Raw genomic sequence first — 23,911 nt, 5'->3', positions numbered from 1 at the left:
CCGATGCCCTACCATTCACTGTGATGGTCCTGCCCTAATTTGATTTCCAAAAATGCAACACCTCACACTTATCTGCATTGAACTCCTTAGCCATTCTACAGCCCCCTACTGCTGATTAAGATCCTACTGTAATTTTTGTTAACCTTCTTCACAGTCTACAATATCACCTACTTTATTAGATAAACAAGCCAGGGAAATTGAAGATATTGAACACATTTCCCGTTATCCTAAACAGGTACAATTTCATTACTATTAACCCCTAACCCCAATTTTACACAGTAACATTACAGCTTCTAGTTTACAGTCGGCCACTAGACATTAGTTTGAAATGCCGTGGGGGACGAAGAAGGGAATGAGTACTTTTTGTAACTTTGTCGGTACCTTTGTGGCGACTCATTTGTGTACTCTGTATTTCACTGCACCTTGATCGGTACAAGTGACAATAAAGTATCATCATCATCATCTTCCTCTACAAAAAAGGCCAGAGCAGACTCTTTTTCCTCAGAAGGCTCAAATCCTTCAATGTGTGTAATGATATGCTGCACATGTTTTACAACACTGTGGTTGCAAGTGTTATTTTCTACGCTGTTGTCTGCTGGGGCAACAGCATTAGTGCAAAAAACAACAAGAAGCTGGTCAAACTGGTTAAACGAGCTAGCTCAGTGCTGGAGGGGAGAGTAGACTCTGGGATGGATGTGCTTGAGAGGCGTATGAGGCACAAGGTGCAGGTCATCCTGAAAAACCCCGGGCATCCCCTCCATGTAATTCTGGAGAGTCAAAAGAGCACTCGGAACAACAACCGGCTCCTCTCCCTGCCCTGTAGAACGGAGCGGTTCAGGAGATCCTTCACCCCTGCAGCCATTAGATTTTATAATTCGGACCGCTAGGCTGTAGGGGGATGCATTTTGCAATTTTTAATTTTTAATTGTTAATTATTGGTCTTTTTAAGTATTTATTGCTCTCAGGTAGTGTCCACATTGTATTCTATGTATTTTCTGTCTGCGTTCGTTTTGAATCTGTGGGTTTGTTGGTTGGGGGCTTCTGGACATCTGAATTTCCCTGAGGGCATCAATAAAGTATTTATTATTATTATTATCTTCAGACTACATTTTTGGTATAAACCAGCATCTGCAGTTCCTTTTTGTTTTATTACAGAAGCCCTTTTTAAAAAAAGAGGACATGGATCTAACAGGTAAGACAAGCATCCCTGCATATCAGACAAACCAGCATCTCTGCATGCCCGTGAGAAATTGGTGACGAATCACCTTCTTGAATGGCCACAATCTTTGGAATCAATGTATAACAATGGCGATGTAAGGAATTCTAGGAGTGATGGTGCGTAAACTACATTTCAAGTGCAATTTTTGTCCTTTTAAGTGGCAGGAGTGTTGGGCTTGGGTTTTTACCATATAAGAGGGTAAATGGAAGATGAACATACAGACGGTGCTCTTTAATTTGTGCATATATAGCTATTAAAGAATGCAGCTTTACGAACGGCTCTGATAGAAATAGGAATAGCAGAAAATGTCACCTTTGACAATTAGCTAATTACAAAAACTTTTCAAAACAGGTTTTATTTCTAAATGCATCATGGTACAAAGATGAATGACTGAGACTGACCATTAATATTCAGGCCATAGTGAGCTGCAAATGCAGGAGTTTCAGAAGGCACTGATTCAAAGTATTTAGCAAAAAATAGCTAAGATTTTGTTTCCTAATGTAGTGGTGAGGACTAATTCAATGGTATTTAAAAAGTGAATGTGAAAAAAACTAAAATGGGAAGAAATGAAAAGACACACGGTGAGAAGAGGGAGTGGGATGACCCGGATTATTTCACGGAGGAGTGCATGCAGATTTATTAGGCTGAATAGATTGGTCATGCTGTAGTATTTTACGTTCATATGCAAATGCTCTTCAGACTGAAATTGCTTTCAACTTAGATGCTCATGGGCAGAGAGAAACCTATATTAGCAAAATCCCATAAACGTAATTGTGAATTCACGCATATGGTTATAATCTGTAATGCCCAAGCCGTAAGTATTTTTGCACATTGTTCAAAATGCCTGGAAAGAAAAATTAGACAGGTCACATAAAATTAACATGTCGACACTGTAACGCTACTATTTTATAGCTTTTAAAACTGTGCTCATACTGCAATTCCTCAACCAGGGTAGTAACGCTTTAGTCCTCTGAATACCAAATTAGAGTATGGGGGATCATCATAACGTTCCAATTAAGAGGTGGTTCTCCGAAATGTACATGTATCGACATTACTGGAGCAAGCTATCACTCCCAGGATTAAAAATTACACCACCTGTTACCTGCTTTACAAATGAAAACCTGTGTTTAATGGCATGTAATCAAAACCACAGAAGAAGGAAAAATAGCAATTTAGACAACACAATAGTCTCAATAAATGGACATTCAAGAGGCATGCAGAAGCATTTAATTTAAATGTACTGCCATTGGCAACCCAATTTTGGTAGTAATAATGTAGTGCATCTATTAGGAAGTGGCTGCTGCATTAGGGTTGATCACCTTGACCAAAAAGGGAGGTGAAGTGCAGAAAATTGCAAGAGACACAAAGGAGGAAACAATTAGTTAGCATGTATCTGCAAAATCCACTTGCACCCAAGTGAGAGTCAACCCCACTGCACTCAGTGTCTCAAAGAATACACTGCATTGTATTTTATCACAATTTACACAATTTCATCAAAAGTCCAATAGAGCTTTCATTCTGTGCTTTATATTCTAAGTTGGACATTAAATTGATTTATTTCTCTTTACCTCTGCCGAGGACTTGGATGAAGTCAGCTTTTCAGGCTTTGATTTTCCTTTCTCTTTTGGTTTTTGTTTCTGGTCCTTGGCTTGGCTGAGTGATTTCATAGTGGCTGCGGCATGTTTGAGGATACAATTATTGCTACAGTACACTGAGTCAGTAGAGGCGAGGTTGCCACACCCCGGCCCAATACATTTTGGTACTGCTGCAACATTAACTGCCTAATAAAAACAAGCAAACAATAGTTACGAGTTGTATTTTAAGTTTGGGTTTATTTTTGTTACGTTCACCAAAGTATAATGAAAACCTTTGTTTTGCATGTTATCCAAACTGATCAGATAGATACATTTTGGTTTCACCATGTAGAAATTACAGCAGTGTTTATACATAGTCCCCCTCCCCATTTCAGGGCACCTGTTTGGGACACATGGCTTCATAGGTGTTTGTAATTGTTCAGGTGTGTTCAAATGCCTCCTTAATGCAGGTATAAGAGAGCTCTCAGCACCAGTCTGTCCTCCAGTCTTTCCATCACCTTTGGAAACTTTTATTGCTGTTTATCAACATGAGGACCAAAGTGTGCCAATGAAAGTCAAAGAAGCCATTGTGAGACCGAGAAACAAGAATAAAACTGTTAAGAGACATTAGCCAAACCTTAGGCTTACCAAAATCAACTGTTTGGAATATCATTAAGAAGAAAGAGAGCATTGGTCAGCTTACTAATCGGAAAGGGACTGGCAAGCCAACGAAGACCGCCACAGCTGACGACAGAAGGATTCTCTCTATAATAAAGAAAAATCCCCAAACACCTGTCCGACATATCAGAAACACTCTTCAGGAGTCGGGTGTGGATTTGTCAATGACCACTGTCTGCAGAAGACTTCATGACCAGAAATACAGAGACTACACTGCAAGATGCAAACCCACTGGTTAGCCGCAAAAATAGTATGGCCAGGTTACAGTTTGCCAAGAAGTACTTAAAAGAGCAACCACAGTTCTGGAAAAAAGGTCTTGTAGACAGATGAGACAAATATTAACTTATATCAGAGTGATGGCAAGATCAAAGTATGAAAGAGAGAAGGAACTGCCCAAGATCCAAAGCATACCACCTCATCTGTGAAACATAGTGGTGGGGTGTTATGGCCTAGGCATGTATGGCTGCTGAAGATACTGGCTCACTTATCTTCCTTGATGATACAACTGCTGATGGTAGTAGCATAATGAATTCTGAAGTGTAGGGACATATCCTATCTGCTCAAGTTTAAACAAATGCCTCAAAACTCATCAGGCCGGTAGTTCATTCTACAATCTACAGCAAGACAATGATCCCAAACATACTGCTAAAGCAACAAAGGAGTTTTTCCAAAGCTTAAAAAATGGCCAATTCTTGAGTGGCCAAGTCAATCACCCGATCTGAACCCAATTGACTATGCCTTTTATATGCTGAAGAGAAAACTGAAGGGGGCTAGCCCCCAAAACAAGCATAAGCTAAAGATGGCTGCAATACCGGCCTGGCAGAGCATCAACAGAGAAGACACCCAGCAACTGGTGATGTCCATGAATCGCAGAATGCAAGCAGTCATTGCATGCAAAGGATATACAACAAAATACTACACATGACTACTTTCATTTACATGACGTTGTTGTGTCCCAAACATTATGGTGCCATGAAATGGGGGGGCTATGTATAAACACTGCTTTAATTTCTACATGGTGAAACCAAAATGTATAAAAATGGCCTTTATTAAAATCTGACAATGTGCACTTTAACCACATGTGATTTTTTCTATTACAAACCTCCAATTGTGGAGTGCAAAGGCAAATAAATAAATGATGGGCTTTGTCCCAAACATTATGGAGGGCACTGTATACCAAACCTCACAATGACGGAATATAGAGTCATAGAGTAATATAGTGTGGAAACAGGCCCTTCGGCCCAACTTGCCCACAACAGCCAACATGTCCCAGCTACACTAGTTCCACCTGCCTGAGCTTAGTCCATATCCCTCCAAACTTGTCCTATCCATGTACCTGTCTAACTGTTTCTTAAATGTTGGGACAATCCCAGCCTCAACTATCTCTTCTGGTAGCTTGTTCCATACACCCGCCACCCTTTGTGTGAAAAAGTTAACCCTCAGATTCCTATTAAATCTTTTCCCCTTCACCTTGAACCTATGTCCTCTGGTCCTCGATTCCCCTACTCTGGGCAAGAGATTCTGTGCATCTTCCTCTCATGATTTTATACAGCTCTATAAGATCACCCCTCATCCTCCTAGGAATAGAGACCCAGCCGACTCAACCCTCGCTCAGACCCTCTAGTCCTGACAACATCCTCGTAAATGTTCTCTGAACTCTTTCAAGCTTGACAATATCTTTCCTAACTATATTTATGAAACTCTCTTGATATCCTTAATTGGCATTAGGATATTCAATAATTCCAATTATCTAACCAAGACACAAGAAATAGAGAAGTGAAGACGCCAAGGATAATTAACATTCAAATGATTGCAAATCTGGACAATATTATTATCACCCATTAATTTGATCACAAAAATGGAAAAAAATCTATGGACAACGATTGGTTTATTACAATAGGGAAACAACAAGGGGAGGGAAATTATAAAGAATGTGTTTGTAGAAAGTAACTAAATTGGAAGAAAATAAAATATTTGTAACAGTTGTGATGTGTAATGAGCTTCCCTGAAATTGCACACCAGTTTCAATCAAATCAATGAGCACAAGTGCAAACAAGGAACAAAAATGTAATAGTAAGAATAATCTGTTGATTTCAAAACCTGAAAATGCTAGAGTGCAAGGATAAGTGCAGATGGGAACAAATTGGTTTGACATAATTTATTAATCTACATTAAATATTAAATGCAGGAATAGATTAATTTACTGTAAAGATTCACATTGCATATCTGTGGAGGTTACTTTGAGTCTCTTTCGGTTAACATAATTCTCAATCGCCAAAGGCTTTCATACTTTACTGAAAATACTTCCCTTAATAGTGCTCATTGAAGAAGAAACACTGGGGAAAAAACTAAAAGAAAATGCCCAAGTTATTTGTAGTATATCTAAATATGTGTAAATGCATCTAAACAGCGTACCAGTTTAAATATTTTGATTTTCTTCTTGCCACTTGGATTAGCTGCTTTCTCAATCCTGCCCTTTATTCCCTGGTCAGCGGTGGTGCTTCCATCTCGTTTTCCAGCTGCAGCGTTTTGCTCATCAGTGCCTACACGGACTGGTTTACTTTCCTGTTGGCCAGGCTTCATTTCTGTGGTATCTGAATCTTTTGGAGAAGGACTACAATCAGGACAGATATAGTCCTCTCCGTTGCGTTCCAATAAGCGTCCTCTGGCCATTGTAATTCCCACGCAGTCACCATGGAACCATTCTTCACAACGATCACAGCAAATCATAAACCTGCCAAAAATACCTGAATTAGCACACTAAGCATGCACAATATTTTAAAGTTTAGAAAACACCTAATCACGATCATTTGTTTTATTCTTTTTTTTTTTGCAATATGACCATCATAGCAAAGCCAGTAAATGCTTCCCATCCATAAATGCTCTCGAAGTGGTGCTAAAACTACATTTTTGATCACTGTGTGCAAATATGGATTTCAACAATTTGGACCCACTGACCATGAAGGAACATGAAGGAACATTGATATTTCCAAGCCATGATGAAGTGGGTTTAGAGGGGATGGTAGCTTCCTATGGGCATGCTACCCGTGGCAGCAGAGGTCATGAATTTGGGAGGTTCTGTTGGGAGCATCCGAGACAAGTAATTGCAAAGCAGTTTTGTAAACTGTGGTTGCAGTTCACTGGCAGTGGAAATAATTACTGTTTAAAGGTCCATCACAGAGGACAAATTATTGACAGACATCTACTGCAAACACACCGACTCCCACGATTACCTTGACTACATTTGCTCGAACCCTGTATCGCGCAAGGATGCCATCCCCTACTCTCAATTTCTCCGCCTCAACTGCATCTGTTCCCAAGAGGAAGCTTTCCACTCTAGGTCATCGGATATGTCCTATTTTTTCAGTACACAGTTAACACCCTGGCTTCTTTGATACCCTGTATACCTCTATAAAGTCATCCATCAGCTTCCTACCCTCAGGGAATGTCCAGCCCTATCAAGCGTCTCCTTTTAACTCAAACAGTCCACTCCTGTAACAGAATTGTGAATCTTTTGTGCAAGCTTTCCAGTTTCATAACATATTTTCTAACAGCTAGGCAACCTGAACTACACACATTAAATAGCACTCTTCATCACTGTGCACACATTACTTCCTATCATCCTTTGACGGAATTCATCAAAAGCGAATCACATAAAAATCACATTTGCCTACACTGAAAACTATCTGGTACAACTTTGGCCTATTTCAATTTTAAGTTCTCCAATTTTATTTTTCCACTGCTTACAATATTGCATTGTGTAACAGCAAACATGTCAGCATTTCTATCATCTAAGTCAACAGTGAAAAATGTAGTTACGGATTCAACAAAAGATACTTTCTTAAAAGTGTACATATTTGCCAATTGATTATTTTATGAGGAGAGATTGAATAGATTAGGTTTGTATTCTTCAGATCTTAGAAGAATGAGTGGTTATCTCAAGAAGCTTGACAGGGTTGATGTATCCCCTTGCTAAAGAATCTAGAACCAGTCAGAAAAAAGGCAAGCTATTTAGTACTGCAAAGAGGGCAGTAAACCCAAGTAATTGCCCCAGAGCACTCAGTAATAAAGCTCACTCATAGTAAAAATCAATTAAAGAAAATGGCACAGCAGGCTTCAAGGGCCAGGTGGCCTATTCATATTTGACATGTTCTTCCACATCACATTATGGTAATCAGGAAACATTACCCATACACTTTGTATCCTGCTACTCAGGTTATTTTCAAACTGTCAGCAAATATACATTGAACAATTTGCTCTTTCCAAAATACTGCACAGTACAAATGGCCTGTGCTGATATATTTAGTTTACCTACATAACAACAATCGCATATGCCATGTACCTTCCTGTGAGGCATTCCAGAGGATGGGCAAGTCGCTATATAAATATTTAAGCTTTAAGTAGGCACCTCTGTGCCTTGATCCAAGGGTTTCTTACAAAATGTTCCCCAATCTGAGGAGCACTCCACAATTTTGTACGCCACCATCACTGTTACAATGTAGCTGCACGACCACCACTAAAAGGCCTGTCCCACTGATGCGACCTTTCAGCGACTGTCTTCAACCTTCAAGCTCGAGGGCACTCGCCTGAAAAACCTCGAGCTGGATCGTCCGTCAGCGATGAAACCGCGAGCTGGATCGACCGTCTGCACCTACACACACACACACACACACACACACACCCACTGCAAAGGCGAGGGCCAGGGAAAGCGGGGGGAGCGCTGTCTGAAATTCACTCGCGATGAACAGGAAGGTAAAAGACGACTGGCACAGTACGGTAAGTCCTTTAGAGAGCGCGGAGGGGAGAGGGGAGAGAGAAGGGGAGGAGAAGGAGGGGGGGGGGGGTAGACACTTTTAAGAAACCAGACAATAAAAATAAGATTGTACATCGCCGCTGCACCGGACCCACCGAACCTCGCCGCATCACCGGGTCCGCCGAACCTCGCCGCCACACTGACCATCCGCACACCGGGACCTCCCACGTTTCGCCCGCTGACACGGACTCCGCTACCTGCGGACTTCCACCATCGATTCCATCGACCCTCGCCACTCCACCGCCCTCCCAGCAGTCAGCAGCCGTCGCCTTACCTGCAGCCTGGACTCAAGCACCTGGCCTGAAGCTTCCACGCTGCAGACTCCCACTCCCCTGGGGTTGACTGCGCAGGGTCCTAGTGCTAGTCCCCCCCCCCCCCAACCCTGGTAAGATCAGTGGCTGTTCCACTGGGTCTTCCCCATCCCCCTCAAACCATGTGACCCCAGCTCTTCCCCACCCAACTACAGTCCTCATACCCCCCTCCTCCCTGACCACCCACCACCCCCCACCACCAGACATCGCCTCGGCCTCAGTCCACTCACCTGCCTTCCTCCGGCCCCAACCCCCATCCTTGCCGTGTGTTCACCATCACCCCTGACCTCCCCCTCTCAGATAATTAACGGTCTGTCCTCAGCAGAGGCCTCACCTTTGTCCCCCTCCGCCCCCACCTCAATGAGTTCCGCGCCCGCCGAGCTCTTCTTCCGTCGCCTCCGCCTCACAGCGTCTTTCCATGGGAAGGAGTCCTTGCCCCCCATTGTTGATCCCTTTTCCCGTCTCCAATGGACCCCCCCCTCATGGCCATCTTCCGGCCTTAGACCATTTTATTTTAAACTGCCAGCGGGACATCAACCGCCTCAACTTCTCCACTCCCCTGTCCCACCTTGAACATACAGCCATCCACTCACTCAGCAACAACCCAGACTGGGTTATCAAACCCGCCGACAAGGGTGGTGCCGGGCATTTTTCAGTATGTTGAAAAATACGCCGCGACCTAGCTGAGGCCTCGAGTATGCGGGGACTAATCTCAAACATGAAGGAGAGTTACAACAACCTCCTAGGACCTCGTGTCGACTATGCAGCCCCTTTACCCCATTACTGCCTGCCTTTCCCGTCTGCAATTAGGATCTACCTGATTACCTTGGATATTGTAGGCTTTGAGAAGACAATACTTCAGAATACTGAAAGTACTTCAGAGTATTTTCAAAGTAATACTAAAAAAGCTTTCGATTAGTTTATAAATTGCAATATAATTGTGCATTTTGACAGCTTCAAATATTTGGAATCATAGCAAGGTTTCAATTTTGAAATTATTAATAACTACTGGAAGCATTATCTGTCATCCTGTCATGAATGCAAGCATTAATTAATAATAAACCTGGCTGTTTTGCGCAAATACATAAATGGGACTTCCCAGTCCACATACCTGTTGCTGTGTGGTTGTCGACATATACAATACAGTTTATCAGGGTCATTGTAGCCATTATCTGATTGGGCAACTGAGCCTTCATCTTCACTCTCTGAAGGAGCCCCAGATTGTGATGTGGATTCTTTTTCACTTTTAGCACCTTTTTTTGTAGGGATAATTATTTGCTTTTTAGTTTTGGTAGTGCCAAGTGACTTTGATTCATTTTTGACTTTATTTTCTTCTGTACTCTTTTCCTGTACTTTCTGTTTACTCTGTGGTGAACCAGACTGTTCCTGATCACGTCGCTTTCTCAACTGATTCTGGAGCTCCTTTAAAGTAAGTTCATCACTGTCACTATTGGTGCTGTTGTCCTCATCAGAGTTGGCCACTTCATTCATTGCTTCAGTATTACCAGAACCCAGGTTCAGCAATCCAATAGGCTTTTCGTCAATTTCTGCGCTACCATCAGAACCTGTTCCTGCCTCACAAGCTGCAATGGAGCCAAATTCACCGCCTTCAAAGTCCGTCATTCGGCGATAACGTTTTTGAGCTGCCGAAATAAATTCTTGAACCCGTGCAGATCGCTGAGTCTGTCGTCTACTCCTTCTAAGTGAAGATAATTGGTCTGAACTCTCACTTAGAGCAGTGTCAGAGTTCTCCGCATCTACAGCGTTGTCACGCTTTGCAATAGTTGTTTGTCGGAATCCCCATGTCTTTTTAAATTCTTTACTGGTTGGGTGGATAATTTTTGGAGACTGATCTTTGTTTTCATCCTCTTTTGTCTCCTCTATGGCTACTGTAAAAAATACACAAAATGTAGGGAAAATCATAGAACATCGGCTTTGCTATCCAAAGTTGCATGCAAAAATCAAAATGAAAATAGATCTAGTGCTTCAACTAGGGCAGGTTATATGGCATTCAAGAATGCAGAAGCCCAGGCATTGAAAATGCATACATGAGAATTTATGATCAACTGCCCTTGAGAATGAGTAAGTGCTTAGCAGAATGTTGTCTCAATAAATTAATTTCCTTGGTCTTATGATGTCTTCTGGATATCACAGCTTGGAAAGTATATACATTGCCTTGAATAGTTCAGCAAAGGTATGACAGGATAATACTTGGACTCTAAGATTAAATGGCAAGGAAGATATTACTCAAACCTCTCACATACCTATATCATACCATACATATATTATGGGGGCATTAAAAAATGTGCAACTTGCAAAGAAAATCTGACTACCAGAATCGCCTAATTTCTCAAGAGACATGAAGATATTGCTATTTGGAGGGACTCAGATGTTACTGCACAGGAGGAGGAAAAAAAATCACTGAAAGCTAACATTCAGACACAACAAGCAATTAGGAAAACAAATGGGAAGGTAGCCCTTTTGGTGAATGGAATAAAACAAGTCTTACTCCAATTATATGGTGGCTCGATGAAACTGAAGTTGGTGTATTATATCTAGTTTTCACATTTTTAAACAGATGCTCTAAACAGCAGCTACATTTTCATTGGAAAACTTCTCAGAGAGGATCGCAGTGAAAGGGGAAACAGAGTAGGTGAGACCTTTACCCTCAAGAATTTGGGAAAGGTGATGTGATCTCATAGGAAGAAAATCATTAGGAGACTTGACAAACTGGATGCTTTCACTTGGATTGTGATGGTGCGTCAATTTCAGAAAAAGTCAGACATCATGAGAAATGTTTTCATTGAAACTGATTCTTCACAATCTAACATTCACGTATATTCAAGATAATTGGATTAGCAAAAGCAAAGGGAATCAAGGAAGAAGGATCTGCCATTGGATAAAGTTGAGATCAATTATTTATCGAAAGGTAGAGCAAGCTTAAATTGATCCAATAAACGGCTTCTTGTTATTTCTTACATTGTCTAAATCCGTCTGATATCAGAACAGTGACAATATTAAAGCTAATCTAAACTGTCAGAGGAACAGGTTTTTAGATCCACACTTTCAAAATATATTTCCAACAAAATTCAAACCCAGAAGTAGTCTTTCATTCAATCCTTACAATCTTTCTGCAATCACGAACCTGGTGTGTGGAGACGGGGGGATTTCCTGTTTGTTTGAGTTGGAAGGGGCTCAGAGTTGCTGCTGTTCTGTGAAGACTCTTGAAGATCAGACACTCTGTGTTCATCAACTGAGGTGATGACATCTCCCACAGCATCCAAATTCAAGACTGCAATTTATAATGCGTAAGAAATTAGTTCTTTTAAATCAACAAAAATTAATTTTATCATAAAGAACTTTAATTTATACCTTAATCTAACTACCTAGAAATAATTGAGTATGATTGTGTATACAAAATATAGATGTTAGGGAAGACATCAGGATCCAGCTATTAACTGTTGCAACTAATCTTCTCATTTTGCTGCTAGCCTAGTTTATTTTTACACGTAACTATTCACAAGTGTTTTTGCTATATCTTAAGGACTGTACAAGTATAGAATTTGTTTAAACTAATCCAATAAATAATTACTCTAGAGTCTTGCTGTATATTTCAAACATATCTAACCCCAATTCTCTCATTTCAACAGTTGCTTTCTAAAAAATCTATTTGATAAACAATGAATATATCTTACTAGGAAGGCTAGATCTAAGAAGAGTGTATTTCCAGATCTGTGTGAAAGTAAATTATGTTCAGCAAACTATCATGTTAAAAAAAACCTTAAAAGTCAACACCCAGAGTAAATGTTAAAATTTGCATATATTGGACTGCAGCCTAAAATTAAAACTCAGAAATTATGCAAAGCTCATCTAAAATGTATTCAATCCAATTAACAATCATCCAACTAACTTTACCATATATATCATGTTACATTAACACATTTTCAAACAAAACTTTTGTTTTACAAATATTTATCTTCTTCATCTGCTCATGTTGTAAGGGATGGGTAATGCTTGTCTTCCTATCGTTTTTAGCATTAAATTAAGTTCAGGTAGTTTGATATTTTTAGTTTGCAGTAACAAATATAAACTCAAAGGCTCTATGTTACATAATTTAATAGAGCATCATTATACAAATTGTCCAATATGTTAGCAGGACTACACTTGGAGTACTGTGTTCAGTTCTGGTCATCCTGCTTTAGGAAAGATGACATAAGGCTGGAGAGAGCAGAGAAGATTTATGAATGTTTCCAAGCCTGAGCTAAAGGGAGAATTTGACAGGTTAGTATCCGATTTCTTGGAGCAAAGAAGGCTGAGGGGTGATCTTAAGGTAGTGATGTATACAATCATGAGGGGAATAGATAGGATGAAGACACACTCCTTTCCTGGGTGAAAACCAAGAACTAGAGGCCACAGGCTTATGGCAAGAGGGGAAAGATTTAATAGGAACAATAGATGGGCAATTTTCCACTTTGAGGGTGGTGGGTATATGGACGATATGTCAGATGAAATAGTTGAGGCAGGAACAATAACAACATTTAAGAGAGATTTGGACAGATACATGGATTGAAAAGGTTTACAAAGAAACATAGAAAATAGGTGCAGGAGTAGGCCATTCGGCCCTTCGTGCCAGCCATTCAATATGATCACGGCTGATCATCCAAAATCAGTACCCCGTTCAGATTTTCCCCCCATTTCCTTTGATTCCCTTAGCCCAACGAGCGAAATCTCACTCTCTCTTGAAAACATCCAGTGAATTGGCCTCCACTGCCTTATGTGGCAGAGAATTCCAGATTCACAACAAGCTGGGTGAAATTTATTTTCCTCATCTCAGTCCTAAATGGCCTACCCCTTATTCTTAAACTGTGACCCCTGGTTCTGGACTCCGCCAACATCGGGAACATTTTTCCTGCATCTACCCTGTCCAATCCTCTTAGAATTTTACATGTTTCGATAAGATACCCACTCATCCTTCTAAATTCCAGCAAATACAAACCCAGTCGACCCATTCCTTCATCGTATATCAGTCCCGCCATCCCCGGAATTAACCTGGTGAACCTACGCTGCGCTCCCTCAACAGCAATTATGTCCTTCCTCAAGTTAGACCAAAATTGCACACAATACTCTAGGTGCGGTCTCAGCAGGGCCCTGTACAGCTGCAGTAGGACCTCCTTGCTCCTAAGCTCAAATCCTCTCGCAATGAAGGCCAACATGCCATTAGCTTTCATCACTGCCTACTGTACCTGCATGCCTACTTTCAGTGACTGATGTACAAGCACACCCAGGTCTCATTGCACCTCCCCTTATGACACTGTTCAGACAATAATCTGCCATCCTGTTCTTGCCACCAAAGTGGATAACCTCACATTTCTCCACATCATAGTCCATCTACCATGCTTCTGCCCACTCACCCAACCTATCCAAGTCACCCTGCCACCCAGCTTTGTGTCATCCACAAACTTTGAGACGTTACATTTAATTCCCTCGCGTAAATCATTAATATATACTGTAAATAACTGGGGTCCCAGCACCAAGCCTTGCGGCACCCCACTAGTCACTGCCTGCCATTATGAAAAGGACCCGTTAGTTCCTACTCTTTGCTTCCTCTGTCTGCCAACCAGTCAATACCTTTCCCCCAATATCATGTGCACTAATTTAGAGGGATATGGGCCATCTTGGTTGCATGGACGGGTTGAACTGAGGAGCCTGTTTACATGTTGTATGATACAGTATCCAACAAACTGAAAATTTAGACAAAGGAATTAAATGTAACATCTATAAGTTTGCGATGACACAAAGCTGGGTGGCAGTGGGAGCTGCGAGGAGAATGCTATGAGGCTGCAGGCGGGCGGGTGGGCAGATGCAGTATAATGTGGATAAATGTGAGGTTATCCACTTTGGTGACAAGAACAAGAAATTAGATTATCTGAATGGTGTCAGATTAGGAAAAGGGGCAGTGCAACAAGACCTAGGTGTCCATGTACATCAGTCACTGAAAGTAAGCATGCATGTACAGATGGCAGTGAAGAAAGCCAATAGCGAGAGGATTTGATTGTAACAGCAAGTAGATCCTACTGAGGTGTACAAGGCCCTGGTGAGTCCGCACCTGGAGTATTGTGTGCAGTTTTGGTCTCCAAATTTGAGGACATTCTTGCTATTGAGGGAGTTCACCAGGTTAATTCTTGGGATGGCGAGACTGACATATGATGAAAGAATGGATCGACTGTGCTTATATTCACTGGAATTTAGACGGATGAGAGGGGATCTTCTCGAAACATATAAAATTCTTACGGGATTGGACAGGCTAGATGCAGGAAAAATGTAAGAATAATGGGTAGGTCATTTAGGACTGATATGACGAAAAACTTTTTCAGTCAGAATTTGTGAATCCGTGGAATCAGTGGAGGCCAATTCACTGGATGTATTCAAGAGAGTTAGATATAGCTCTTAGGGCTAACAGAATCAAGGGATATGGGGAGAAAGCAGGAATAGGGTACTGATTCTGGATGATCAGCCATGATCATATTGAATGGCGGTGCTGGCTCGAAGGGCCGAATGGCCTACTCCTGCAATCTATTTTCTACGTTTCTAATTGTTAACTTAATATTCTAAGGATATCAGAGGATGCTGAGATAAAACGAGAAAGTGGACAAGGCAGTTCCAGCAATGATAGATAAATGGAAGATCAGATTCAAAAGGGCCTTATGACCTACAAACATCTTCCGAGATCCTTTGTGCTACTATTTAGTACTTTACATTTCAACACAAGATTTAAGCACTTCCAGCCATTTTATATTCCTGCAACAGAGTGCTCCTCATGGCCCAGGTTACATCTGCAATTATTTTTTTGACTGAAAATAGAGAAAACCTAAAGGACAAACAAGCGGAGGAGGAAATCCAGAGATGCCCCATATCAGAGAGCAGAGGCTGCCAAATGCTGAACATTTCTGTGGGTAATTAGAGCAGACAGGATCTCCTAAGTAATTCCCATAAGTAATTCTAAAATGCTGTAAGATGGATGATTTACAATGAGAGTTAAAAGTAATGGATGGAAAGTGAGTTTGGAACTAAGCATGACCATGCTTTCAAAGGATCTGCACAGGTAGAAAACATCCTGATAAATTTAACATGCTACAGATCCAGAACAAGGGGCATTTGATTCAAATGAAAGTTAGCACATGCTCAATTAAAAATACCTTTACAGTGCCTAAGCAACAGACATACGCAATTCCACAAAGTATTAGTTAACAGTCAGATTGGTAACTTTTTTAAATGGATAGGTAGAGTCATTGAATACATTCCTCAAGATACAATGGAAGGATGGAGTACCTTCAGTTGTGCTTATCTCGCACTGCTCAGTACCATCTGCCTGCAGCTCCAATCTGAACGGCGTACTGGATGATGGCAGCAGAGGATCTTTATCACTTAACATGTTTGTTGCAGCGTCAGCAGTTTGATACGAATCCGCCTTGTTGGCAAAACAGCTTTCCCCAGAAAGGTTTAGGCTATCCTTTGATAGGGGTGGACCTACAAATTCTTGGTTGTCCATAAATGGATCAACATGGTGTCCTGGCTGCTGCAATGAAGAATAGGGACTGTAACATACAATAGGCTTACCGAATAGAATAGAATAAAGCACCTGGCTAAAGCAACGCGGTTGTAAACCTTGTTGCAGGTTTTGGTCCAATTTCACCATTAGTTTTTCTTTATTTTTCCTTAAAAGTTTCACAACTTGCTTGAAACTTACATTATGGTGTTACATTACATTTCAATGCAATGCAAGAATAATACAAATCTAATTATACCAACTGCCAACTATAACAAGAATTAAGTTACTTAATCATTAAATGATTATAAATAAATAATTTAAAATAAAAATGGAGATTTACATTGCACCTTTCATATACTAAGATCCCAAAACCATTTAAATGATAAAGCATTTGCACATGTAGTCAAACAGTATCATAGAAACATAATCTAATCATAGTCAGTCATTCTGCTTAGAAACATAGAACTTAGAAAAACAGATGCAGGAGGAGGCCATTTGGCCCTTTGAGCCAGCACTGCCATTCAATATGATCATGGCTAATCATCTAAAATCAATACCCCGTTCCTGCTTTCCCCCACATCCCTCGATTCCTTTAGCTCTAAGAGCTAAATCTAACTCCCTCTTGAAAACATCCAGTGAATTGGCCTCCACTGCCTTCTGTGGCAGAGAATTGCAGATTCACAACTCTGAGTGAAAAAGATTTTCCCTATCTCAGTCCTAAATGGCCTACCCCTTATTCTTATCACCACCTAATTTCCACAGCTCCACAATGTGGAATGGGCCAGCAAATCTTCCTGGGATTGCAGGATTTATTTTAAGAGGGAGAATGAGCAGATGGGACATATAAATAAAATATGTTAGATTATTCCTATATCCTTATAGTTCTGCATCTGGGTTCTCAGGTAGTGTCGACCATGCTTCCTTTTGCCACATGTTCCCCCATTTCCCATTAAACTTAATAGGTTCATTAGGCAATTTATTGAGTTACAAAATGTGCTGTGATACTAATAGGGGAAATATCCAATAATCTGGAACATGCCAGATTATCAGAGTTTGGCCATATATTCTGAAACCAGCCAGCAATCTCATTCTCATAAAACATAGGAGACAGCTATTCAGCCCTCAGTTTAGCTCTAAGAGCAATTCCATCAATCAGACCCATTTGCTTGTAACTTCACATACTCTCCCATCCATCAAGTCCATTCCAATTCTCCTAATAACCAATTATATCAGTGATAATTTACAGTAGCCAGTAAACCAACCAACCAGCATGTCTTTGGGATGTGGGAGGCAATTGTCACACATGAAGGGAATTCACTTGGTGACAAGAAGAGTCTGAAGAAGGGTCTCGACCCGAAACTTCACCCATTCCTTCTCTCCAGAGATGCTGCCTGACCTGTTGAGTTACTCCAACATTTTGTGTCTACCTTCAATTTTAACCAGCATCTGCAGTTCTTTCCTACACATTAAGAATTTGCAAGCTCTGCGCTCAATACAGGTGGTCAGGCTTGAACCCAAGTGGCTGGAGTTGGGAGGAAACAGCGACACCTGCTGCAACATTGTGGCACCCTCATCGAGATCTTCTTCAAAGGGCTTGACAAGGCCTAGATGAGGAGATGAAGTTCCCCTGATCAGTACATCCAGATCTAGGGGGTTATGGTCTCAAAATACAAGGTCTTCCAAACAAGATAAAAATGAGAAAAACTCCCTGAAGCCAGAGAGACAGCAAATCTTTGGAATTCTTTAGCCAAGGTGAAGTTGAGGCATGATTGTTGATATATTCAAAACAGAAAATTTGATTTTTTTTTACATCAAGAGAATCAGGATATGGGTTACAGCAAAAAAATTGGATCGCTTTGCAAACTTAGCACAAAATGACTAACTCTTCCTTTATTTTTTTTGGAACTGCATCCTCGTGCAGATAATTTCCTTTCAACCACTTCATCACATGGATTGCAGTCCACGGTGGCCGACTAGGAAAAGGGGAGATGCAGCGAGACCTGGGTGTCATGGTACACCAGTCATTGAAAGTAGGCATGCAGGTGCAGCAGGCAGTGAAGAAAGCGAATGGTATGTTAGCTTTCATAGCAAAAGGATTTGAGTATAGGAGCAGGGAGGTTCTACTGCAGTTGTACAGGGTCTTGGTGAGACCACACCTGGAGTATTGCGTACAGTTTTGGTCTCCAAATCTGAGGAAGGACATTATTGCCATAAAGGGAGTGCAGAGAAGGTTCACCAGACTGATTCCTGGGGTGTCAGGACTGTCTTATGAAGAAAGACTGGATAGACTTGGTTTATACTCGCTAGAATTTAGGAGATTGAGAGGGGATCTTATAGAAACTTATAAAATTCTTAAGGGGTTGGACAGGCTAGATGCAGGAAGATTGCTCCCGATGTTGGGGAAGTCCAGGACAAGGGGTCACAGCTTAAGGATAAGGGGGAAATCCTTTAAAACCGAGATGAGAAGAACTTTTTTCACACAGAGAGTGGTGAATCTCTGGAACTCTCTGCCACAGAGGGTAGTCGAGGCCAGTTCATTGGCTATATTTAAGAGGGAGTTAGATGTGGCCCTTGTGGCTAAGGGGATCAGAGGGTATGGAGAGAAGGCAGGTACGGGATACCGAGTTGGATGATCAGCCATGATCATATTGAATGGCGGTGCAGGCTCGAAGGGCCGAATGGCCTACTCCTGCACCTAATTTCTATGTTTCTATGTTTCTATCAAGTTGAGGGACAGTAATATCGACAAGCAATTTATATCCACATTCCATTAGATAATCTAATCACAGGCATAGTCATTCTGCTTAGAAACATAGAACATAGAAAAATAGGTGCCATTCGGCGCCAAGCCAGCACCGCCATTCAATATGATTATGGCTGATCAGCTAAAATCGGTACCCCGTTCCTGCTTTTCCCCCATATCCCTTGATTCCTTTAGCCCAAAGAGCCAAATGTAACTCATTGTGCATCGTGTGCATTGTGGAACAATAGATTCTAATGTAAATTATAATTCTAATGTAGCTCTGATATAAAAGAGCCATTTAAAGCATACATTTTACAAATTAATTCGTGGAAATGCTGACAAATTTCAGTAAACCAGTGCCAGGATGCTGTCAGTAATTCAGTCCATTTATTCACTACAGATTATTTTATGGCACTTTTAAAAGCCGGGACAATACCAAGATGTTGCTAACTACAGTTGCAATTAATGCAGTAAATAAATTACATGCAATCACCATTCCCAAATTCACACCTGAGGTTAAATCATTCACGTTAAACTCAGTTCTACTCTTAAAATGAAAAGCAGAAAGAATCATTGAGAATGTGGTTATTGCTAAACGTTCATCTGCTAAAATGGTGTGTAACATGGAAACAGTTGCACAGTGAAAGGAAAAGACCTGCAAAATTGGATGAAAAGAAGAACTGCCAAATTGTCGACTCAACCATAATCACTCCATCTTGGGACAAGAAAGCAGAACCACTAACAAGCATGGCAAAAGACGTGCAGCGCCAAATGTAGGCTGGTTGGCAGACAGGGAATAAGTCATGTTCCAGAGCCAGATAACAATGGTTACATTATTGGATTAACAATACAAAATCTAATGAAATAAATGCACAAGATCAAATTTCATCACACAATTTAAATTTAATTAACTAAATCTGGAATAAAAACCTTCCTAGCCATAAACCCATCTTTTTATTAATGGCACGCATATCCTCAGCTTTATCTCGTCTATGATCCACACCACTGTGTTTATAATTACAATTTATCCGTATGTTTGTAATTATAAAATAATTCTCTCACGGATATTAAAATAATGACTTAACGAAATGGCTTGGCAAGTCATGCAGTTCAAAGAATTTGGGGTGGAGAATATATCCTTTCCTTGATAGCGATTCCCACACTCCATATGTTACTAAGGAATCCCACCCTCCAGGACCAAGAGCACAAGATTGGTGAGATCAGCATTCTCAGCAATAAACCTTAAGCGTACTCTTCAAAATATTGGACATAAAAATCTCAGTGCTGCCCGTCTCCCATATCTGCTAGTTTGAAAAAGGGTCTCGACCCGAAACGTCACCTTTTCCTTCCCTCCAGAGATGCTGCCTAGTTACTCCAGCATTTTGTGTGTACCTTCTGCTAAAATAGATATCCACTTTTAATTTCCTTTGAATCTTTGCCAAATTTCAAAATGTTAAAGCTATACTTAAAGAAAATTAAGTTTGGTGTTACTTAGAGAAAATTAGCTATGTAGCAAAATTAATTAATTTTAATTTACATGATTCCACTAATGATATACTGATAATAAATATTAAATGTAACATCAAAGAAAAAATAATGCAAATCTAATTTGGTATTTTCTTCAGAATCTCAAAATGTTAATGTTTCAGGTGTCATACTCAAAATTCTCAAATACTTGGAAGAAAGATCTGAACCCGGTTAATTTTGATAAGATTTAGACACATTTACAAATTGTGTAAATAACCTAAATAATATTTTAAAAATTAGAATTCTCTTTCTGATATAAAAAATAGCTTCTATTATTTTGGTCATTTACACAAATTGGAAAGATGTGTCCAAATGTTCAAACTGAGGCTCCATACAATACTTTCCTTTCTAGAGGGAAAAGCTTGTCACATTTAATATGGTGTGGTCAAGACGATTATAACAAAAGCTGGAAAGGATTCATTTGAGCAGTTATTTCTTATCAGGAATAGACAAGGAACAAATGGGCTCTTCCAGCATCATAAAAAACATGATAAAAAAATTTCACATACGCTTCTCTTTAATCTATCATCTATAATAGTGGTGGAAAGGTTACTGTTTTGTAATTCAGACAGAGCCAAAAATAGAAGTTTAAAAACTAGTACTTAACAACAAACAAAAAAACCCAGAAAACAGAAAAAATCTCTTTAGGAATGACCACCAGAGGCGCCACACGATTGGCAGCCCCGCCAACAGTCTTTCATCTTTCTTTGTGGCGGGACTATGTACTGTAATTTCTACATGATGAAACCAAAATGTACAAAAAGTCTTTAATAAAATCTGACAATGTGCACTTTAACCACATGTGATTTTTTCTATTACAAATCTCAAATTGTGGAGTAGAGGCAAATAAATAAATGATGGGTCTTTGTCCCAAACATTATGGAGGGCACTGTAGGTCTTGTTTATATTCCGAGGGAAGATGGATGCAATATAAAATGGCATGCAAAGAATTTGGTAGAGATTAATTTTCCTGAAGCATGTGCTTATTGAACAATACTTTAAAACTACTACAGCTAAATCAGTGACAGCAGGAGCAAGAGAAATAAAATTATATAACTGTAATCAGGGCTCGAAATTAGCGGTTAGCGGGTGCCAATGACCACCCAAAGTGCCGCTGGGCAACCTAAATGCCGAGTCACTTTGCCCGGCTTGGCACTGCAGATACTGGTTTATACCGAAGCTGGACACGAAAAACTGGAGTAACTCAGTTGGTCAGGCAGCATCTCTGGAGAAAAGGAACTTGGCTTTTCGTGTCAGCGGCGACGACGTAATGCGGAGCAGATACGGGGTGTGGGGTGACGAAAGGTCGGAGCGAATGACGGGCCCCGCACAGCAGCAGCCAAAGATCCTATAGGATCTTTGCAGCGACAGTGGCTCCTCCTCCTCCAGCACCCCGCCTGGATAGCGGCCGCTGCTTCCCAATGCGCTGACAGCGATACCGCTTTCAAAACAAACCCTCCCAGACGCCGAGGCCGGGAGATGGGAGGGAGGGGTGCCCCCTTCCGCCGTCTGAAGCAGCAGAACCGCTCTGCCCCGCACCTCCTGTTGGCTGAAGGAGGTTGGGATCTCCTCGCCACTGCCTCCCCCTTTGGCGGCGGCACTTGGCAGTGGACAGGGACAGCCAAGGCAGCGGGGCGATGATACCGTGCCTGTCCGATGAGCGCTGACCTTCCTTCCTCCCCACCCCCCCCCCACCCCCACTCTCTCTCCGTCTCTTGTACGCCCCCCTTATCCTGGGACCCCTCCTCTCCACTGATCCCCATTCCCACCTCTATTCAGTCCTCACTGACATCCCCTGTGCTCCCCTCCCCATCTATTCATCCTGCACTGATCTCCCTATCCACCTCGCATTGATTCTCCTCCCCCCCCCCATCCATCCGACACTGGTCCCCTAATTCATCCTGTACTCACCCCCTTTCCCATCCATCCTGAACTGCCTCCTCCCATTCATTCTGTAGTGATCCCCTCATTCATCCTGTACTGATCCCCTCATTCATCTTGTACTGATTTTCAGAACGAAAATTTACTATGTTTGATAACGGAATGCAATCAAATGTGTTTTAAATCCCAATGTTATTATTTGTTTTAATCCATAAAGATGCATTAAACATTAAAACCGCAGTGTTCGATTGTCACTGCAACCGTTGACACGTTATTACAGAATTCATTTTAACGGCAAATCAATGCTCTTAATATGGAGTATCAGTACTGTTATTTAATGAGCAACATTCACAACTATACGTTGGATTTATAATAATAATAATAATAATGGATGGGATTTATATAGCGCCTTTCTAATACTCAAGGCGCTTTACATCGCATTATTCATTCACTCCTCAGTCACACTCGGTGGTGGTAAGCTACTTCTGTAGCCACAGCTGCCCTGGGGCAGACTGACGGAAGCGTGGCTGCCAATCTGCGCCTACGGCCCCTCCGACCACCACCAATCACTCACACACATTCACACACAGGCAAAGGTGGGTGAAGTGTCTTGCCCAAGGACACAACGACAGTATGCACTCCAAGCGGGATTCGAACCGGCTACCTTCCGGTTGCCAGCCGAACACTTAGCCAATTGCGCCATCTGTCGTCCCAATTTATCCACTTATTACTTCTACAGTCGGTCATATACATCATAAATTTGGTCAGGATATATTTCGGTTGAAATTTTAACGTTAATTCTGAAGTGGGAATGATGGAAACAGCATTTGTCAATAATTTTTTTTAAATCTGGTGCATACAAACTGGGTATCTTCATTGCTGTTCACAACACATACATTTAATCTGAATGTCTGGTAATGTGGCATTTTGACACCGTTAAACATATTACCAACATTTGCTGCAGTTGGCCTTTGGCCATCTCTTGTCAGTTAGTGCAATGTTTAACCTGTCAGATGGGTATAGTCGGTTTTAACAGCTATTATCATAAAACGCCTTTAGAAATTTCCTTGCAACCTGTATATTTTGTTGTGGATAAATTACGTGGGAAGCGAAAGTGTTTCTGTACCAATAGCAATAACGACCCATGCTATGGCCATGTCATGATAATTTTCGGTCCTTCACAGAAAACATGCTTGCATCAATCTATAGTGTGCATGGTTAAGCATACATGTTAGCATGGTCCAGGGTTTATTGACACAGGCTGGTCATACGCTGAATAATCCAACCACATTTTTGTTGGGAAATGGAAAAAATAATAGAAAATGCATTCATTGCAATGTGTAAAAAGAGTTGAGATACTGTATTGTAACTTTGCTGCATGTCATTGTGGTATATATCATGTCTTGATTGGTGAATATGTTTAGTTTGTGTCATTATTTGAAGCAGAAATAATACGTGAATGCTTCATTGAGCATAATTACGACTGGTAACTACGCACTTCGTTCGAGCACATTACTGCACACGTCAAGCAAGCTGTCTTAAATTGACCACCTAAACTGTCATTTGGCAACCTAAAAAGCTGCCTACGTTGCCAGGCTGGCAACAGGGGAAAAAAT

The 23,911-nt window shown here is 41.0% G+C and overlaps 1 protein-coding gene across 8 annotated transcripts in view; it reads right to left on the bottom strand.

Annotated features, from left to right (window-relative positions):
• The window catches only part of dido1 (death inducer-obliterator 1), a 112,178-nt gene that overhangs the window by 59,451 nt on the left and 28,816 nt on the right, over window positions 1-23,911 (bottom strand). For 5 of the 8 annotated variants that reach the window (XM_033041695.1, XM_033041696.1, XM_033041702.1 and 2 more), the window contains 5 exons: window positions 15,925-16,171; window positions 11,741-11,887; window positions 9,707-10,484; window positions 5,887-6,205; window positions 2,788-3,000 (listed from right to left, as the gene is read on the bottom strand). In XM_033041695.1, the coding sequence (XP_032897586.1) occupies window positions 2,788-3,000; window positions 5,887-6,205; window positions 9,707-10,484; window positions 11,741-11,887; window positions 15,925-16,171 (1,704 nt within the window). The remainder of the gene's footprint in view (window positions 1-2,787; window positions 3,001-5,886; window positions 6,206-9,706; window positions 10,485-11,740; window positions 11,888-15,924; window positions 16,172-23,911) is intronic. The other 3 variants (XM_033041697.1, XM_033041700.1, XM_033041698.1) reach the window with 2 other exon arrangements.

The sequence above is a fragment of the Amblyraja radiata genome, chromosome 23, assembly GCF_010909765.2.
Source record: "Amblyraja radiata isolate CabotCenter1 chromosome 23, sAmbRad1.1.pri, whole genome shotgun sequence".
NCBI lineage: Eukaryota > Metazoa > Chordata > Chondrichthyes > Rajiformes > Rajidae > Amblyraja > Amblyraja radiata.
Note: the sequence above shows the minus strand (reverse complement) of the source record. Positions and strands in the feature narration are given on the sequence as shown.